Source organism: Haematobia irritans, chromosome 1 (assembly GCF_050003625.1).
Source record: "Haematobia irritans isolate KBUSLIRL chromosome 1, ASM5000362v1, whole genome shotgun sequence".
Taxonomy (NCBI): domain Eukaryota; kingdom Metazoa; phylum Arthropoda; class Insecta; order Diptera; family Muscidae; genus Haematobia; species Haematobia irritans.
In genome coordinates this window covers 199,176,272-199,181,916 of record NC_134397.1, presented here as the reverse complement: position 1 = coordinate 199,181,916, position 5,645 = coordinate 199,176,272, and the positions used below count along the sequence as shown (strand labels likewise).

The 5,645-nt window shown below is 34.9% G+C and overlaps 1 protein-coding gene across 1 annotated transcript; it reads left to right on the top strand.

The window, feature by feature from the left end:
• The first annotated feature begins 2,720 nt into the window (after nt 1–2,720).
• Osi13 (Protein) lies at nt 2,721–3,734 on the top strand. Its single transcript, XM_075288391.1, has 2 exons — nt 2,721–2,976; nt 3,135–3,734. Exons 1-2 carry the CDS (start codon nt 2,757–2,759, stop codon nt 3,548–3,550), a joined length of 636 nt encoding a protein of 211 aa, XP_075144506.1. The 5' UTR covers nt 2,721–2,756; the 3' UTR covers nt 3,551–3,734.
• The last annotated feature ends 1,911 nt before the right edge of the window (nt 3,735–5,645 follow it).

Below are 5,645 nucleotides of genomic sequence, written 5' to 3'. Positions count from 1 at the left end.
TTGTAAGGATCAAAGAAGTAGCTGATCAATTGCCCAAGGAAAAATAAAATGTTAATTTTGTAATAACAAGCAACAACCACCAACTTAATTCAATATCGCTCCCTGTTAAATAGCGCTCCAAGCTACTAAACACATATATGTTTATAGGCTATTTCTAAATTAATATGTGTTTGCATCCAAGCATATTATATTTACAAACATTTTATGTCCCAAACATAATATGTTCTAACATATTAACATATATGTCCCAAACATGTTATGCTAGTTTATGAACATTATATGCTTGCACTCAAAAATATCGTGTTTAAAAATTTGTGTTCCAAACATATAATGTTTATATCCAAACATATGAAAAACAGTCTTTTTCATCCGTGTAGTTTCCTTTGAAAATTTCAGGGGGGTTTGATAACAGATATTTTCTCAAGCAGATCAGTTCAACCAGTACGCTGCCCACAGATAAATGTAAAGATTTTACCTATGAAGACTAGATCAGATTCTGAATTTATAAGAACCATTTTTTGTTTGAGTTTTAGAGGAATCATAAAAATCTTTTGTAAGTGTGCAAGAAAATGATGAAATAACGCCTTGATTTGAATGCCAGTATATTTTCAATTTGTTGCAAATCGGTTAAAAACTAAAATTTTTAGAAACCCTAGGAGTTAAATCGGGAGTTCGGTGTAAAGGGGGTTATAACAAAACATGGAAGGATACACGCAATATTCAGAACATTTATTTGTAGTTCTAGAATCTAGACCCCAAATCGGAGGGCCGGTTTATAAGGGGGCTATATCAAAAACTATACCGATACTCATGATATTCGGCACACCTCTTTATGGTCCTAGAATACCCATAGATTTCCAATTTCAGGCAAATTGTATAAAACCTACGGATTCTAGAAGCCCAAGAAGTAAATCTCCGATAATCACCATTTTCGGCACATCTCTTTATTTTCCTAGAATACCTCTAAATTTCCAATTTCAGGCAAATTTGGTAAAAAATACGGATTCTACAAGCCCAAGAAGTAAAATCGAGAGATCGGTCTATATGGGGACTATATCAAAACATGGACCAGTACTCACCATTCTCGACACACATCTTTATGGTCCTAGAATACCTCTAGATTCCAAATTTTAGGCAAATCGGATAGAAAATACACTTTCTAGACGCCCAAGAAGCAAAATCGGGAAATCGGTTCATATGGGGGCTATACCAAAACATGAACCGACAGGCACCATTTTCGGTACACTTTTTGGTGGTCCAAAATACCTCTAGATTTCCAATTTCAGGCAAATTGAATAAAAACTACAAGACCCCAAAGACCAAGACCCCAAATCAGGAGGTCAATTTATACGGGGACTATATCAAAACTTGGACCGATATAGGCCATCTTCGAACTTGACCTGCCTGCAAACAAAAGACGAATTTTTGCCAAATTTCAGGACGATAGCGCCATTAGTGAAGCTGTAGCGTGATTACAAGAGACAGGCAGACGGACATGGTTATATCGTCTTAGAATTTCTCCCTGATCAAAAATATATATATATATATATATATATATATATATATATATATATATATATATATATATATATATATATATATATATATATATATATATATATATATATATATATATATATATATATATATATATATATATATATATATATATATATATATATATGTATACTATATAGTCGGAAATCGATATTTCGATGTGTTACAAACGGAATGACAAACTTATTATACCCCCGTCACCATTCTATGGTGGTGGGTATAAAAAAGTGAATTAAAAGAACTTTCTGAGTAGTTAAAATAGAGAACATCTTGGGAGGGGATTTTTTAGTAGTGCTTTTAAAGTTGTGCCATTAGAAGTACTTCCAATTTTTTTTTTTGCTGGGATATTATAGCTTCCAGGACAGTGACCAAGATGAAGGCATCAAAGGCTTTGGATAGATAAGGTTAGTATGAAAATATGATCGCCTAAGCCAGGATATATCACTGCTCTTATTTGACAAAAGTGTTCCATTGACACCCGTGAAAAACTCACATTATCCTCTTGATACTGATTTGAGGTGATCATATTCCATCTCTGCGTCTGTGCACCCAGAGAAGGAATATGATCACCTCAAACATGTTTTAAGAGCAAAATGTTATTTTTGGGTGGTGTAATATGGTTTTCGCAAACATGTTATTTTGTCGGAAATCATGTATCTGATTTCGGCAAGCAGGTTATATTTGACGAGAAAATAACATTTTAGTGACAAACATGTTACATGGTCACCATACAAAAATAACATTTTGCTCTTGAAACATGTTTGAGGTGATCATATTCCATCTCTGCGTCTGTGGTAACCATAAGATAAAGAAATGTATCCATTTCTTTCATCAAATATCTAACCGATGCCATCGAGGGCACACTGTGTCGATTCAATCCATATTTTTCTTTGTACTTTTGGTTTACACACAAAATGTTTTCAAAGTGAACCATAAACATACTTGCCCGGTGGAAGCACATTTTATTCCCAAGAACCCACTAATGCAAGACAAATGCTTGGAAAATGGATGTAATGTGGAAAAGAATAAAATGCACTCAAGTGCAGCGAGTTGGGGAATCATTTTCGCATACATTAAAACATAATCGGCTCCTCCGGGCAAGATGGGAGTTGCAAAAGATACAAAATTCGATTTAAATTTTAGTTCTAAAACAGATGGGAATATGTACAGAAGTGTATATTAAATTTCAATCAAAAAGTATGAAACTTGTTGTGGGTTTTGTGGCCATAACTGCTGTAGTGCAATGTAAAATGGCAAAAAGCCACGAAAATGCCTTGCAGTACAAGGATCAAAGTTTCGCAAATGTCGACAAGATACAGGATAAAACAGTAAAAGTTAATGCAAAAGCTTTTTGGCCAGAAATTCAGTATGATGAAAATGTCATCATGTTAAGTGAAGTTTTGGAGGAAATTGAAAATGGTAATGGAAAGGAAGTAACATTTTAATTCTTAAATACTAAGAAAGACAAAAAAACATGAAATTTGGGAACTTCTGTTATGATTTATAGAAAGAATAAATTTTCTTAAAAAAACACAAAAAGAAAACGTGAAACTAATAGAAATTTCTAATCCTTCTAGGTCGTGGCAAATCTCATAAATACAAAAAGCTCTCAAAAACCTTATACCCACTTTTTGTGGGTGTCCTAATAGCAAAAGTTGTGCTAATACCTTTGATGTTGAAAATGTTAACAGCCATATCTACGGCAGCTCTGATCATGAGTAAGATTTCATTGATTACCACCGGTCTATTGATCTTAAAATGGATAATTTCCGGACAAAATTCTGAAGGACAACAAACTCAATTTGAATTGATTTATGTACCACCTTTAAAGACATATGGCAAATCTTATGGTGGCCTTAAAACTTGGCCGGATCAGATATGGTCTCCCAGTTCTTATCTACCAGATGCGACATCAAGACATCATCAGAAATATATTCCTATTAATAAATATGGTAACGATGGCTCAAACTATGATGGTAAACCATTTTTATAACTAACATTCAACGAAAGCGAGCCTATAGGTAACAGAGAGTTATGCATTTAGAAATAAATACAAAAGATTTAAAAATTTATATTTTAAGTAAATTTTATTAAAGTAGCAAATTTTCTGCACAAACCGTACATACAATAATTTCAAACAGTGTAGTGCAAATATTGTATTAGCATTTAATTTTACAAATCATAGTAAAAACAAACAAAATAAAATACTAAAAAATCTATTCTAACTGGTCTTCTGATAAAATTCAATGGCGAATGGAAAAATTTGTAACTTACTCCTGTTTATCGTCCATATTTTCAAACCACATAATCAAACATAGTTTTTTATACCCTTCACCATAGGATGGGGGTTGTATAAAAATATAAACGGACCCCCGGATTTTGTTGCCGGAGCCTCTAAGAGAAACATATTTCATCCGATCTGGCTGAAATTTGGTGCATGGTGTTGGTATATGGTATCTAACAACCATGCAAAAATTGATCCACATCGGTCCATAATTATATATAGCCCCCATATAAACCGATCCCTAGATTTGGCTTGCGGAGCCTCAAAGTGAAGCATATTTTATCCGATCTGGCTGAAATTTGATAAATGGTGTTTGGTATATGGTTTCTAACAACCATGCCAAAAATTGGTCCACATCGGTCCATAATTATATATAGCCCCCATATAAATAGATGCCCAGATTTAACCTCCGGAGCCTCTTCGAGGAGCAAAATTCATCCGACCCGATTGAAATTTGGTAAGTGGTGTTATTATATGGTCTCTAACAACCATGCAAAAATTGGTCCATATCGATCCAAAATTATATATAACTGATCCCCATATATGAACTCCGGAGGCTCTTGGAGGAGCAACATTCGTCCGATCCGGTTGAAATTTGGTACGCGGTGTTAGTACATTGTCTGTAGTTTAGGTTAGGTGGCAGCCTGATGTATCAGGCTCACTTAGACTATTCAGTCCATTGTGATACCACATTGGTGAGCTTCTCTCTTATCACTGACTGCTGCCCGATTCCAAGTTAAGCGCAATGAAAAGGGACCTCCTTTTTATATCCGAGTCCGAACGGCTTTCCACATTGCAGTGAAACCACTTAGAGAAGCTTTGAAACCCTCAGAAATGTAACCAGCATTACTGAGGTGGGATAATCCACCGTTGAAAAACTTTGTGGTGTTCGGTCGAAGCAGGAATCGAACCCACGACCTTGTGTATGCAAGGCGGGCATGCTAACCATTGCACCACGGTGGCTCCCTGGTCTCTAACAACAATGCAAAAATTGGTCCATAATTATATATAGCCCTCATATAAATCGATCCCCAGATTAGATCTCCAGAACCTCTTGGAGGAGCAAAATTCATCACATTCGGTTGAAATTTGGTGCAAATTGGTCCACATCGGTTCATAATTATATATAGCCCCATATAAACCGATGCACAGATTTGACCTCCGTAGCCTCTTAGAGGAGCAAAATTCATCCGACCCGATTGAAATTTGGTAAGTGGTGTTAGTATATGGTCTCTAACAACAATGCAAAAATTGGTCCATATCGGTCCATAATTATATATAGCCCCCATATAAACCGATCCCCATATATGAACTGCGGAGGCTCTTGGAGGAGGAAAATTCGTCTGATCCGGTTGAAATTTGGTACGCGGTGTTAGTATATGGTCTTTAACAACAATGCAAAAATTGGTCCATATCGGTCCATAATTATATATAGCCCTCATATAAATCGATCCCCACACTGAAAAAAAAGCATACCCGGTTCCAAAGATTTTGTTTTTACTTTAAAAAATTTGGTATTGATTCCGAGCCAAAGAAGCGGAGAATACAAGTAAGGATACTTTTAAGACACAATTCTCTTTTAAAATCGGGTTTTGTGTATTTGCTTCTAGGAAGCAAATTTTAATTTTTCGCTTTTTCAGCTTTTTTTCTCCATATGCTATCAAAGTCCTTTAAAAACAAGTTAACGACGACTTTATTTTCCAAATTAAGACTCGACTTCTAGTAGAAATTATGCTGTGTTTCAAGTAAAAAACGTCTTTAAAATAAAGTGTTGAAAAACAAGATGCAAAAAGACAACAAATTT

Excerpts from the sequence above, each read along its gene's own strand:
- Osi13 (XM_075288391.1), top strand. The coding sequence starts at position 2,757 with ATGAAACTTGTTGTGGGTTTTGTGGCCATAACTGCTGTAGTGCAATGT. Across the intron at positions 2,977-3,134 it reads TTTGGAGGAAATTGAAAATG|GTCGTGGCAAATCTCATAAA; the intron begins GTAATGGAAAGG and ends TAATCCTTCTAG.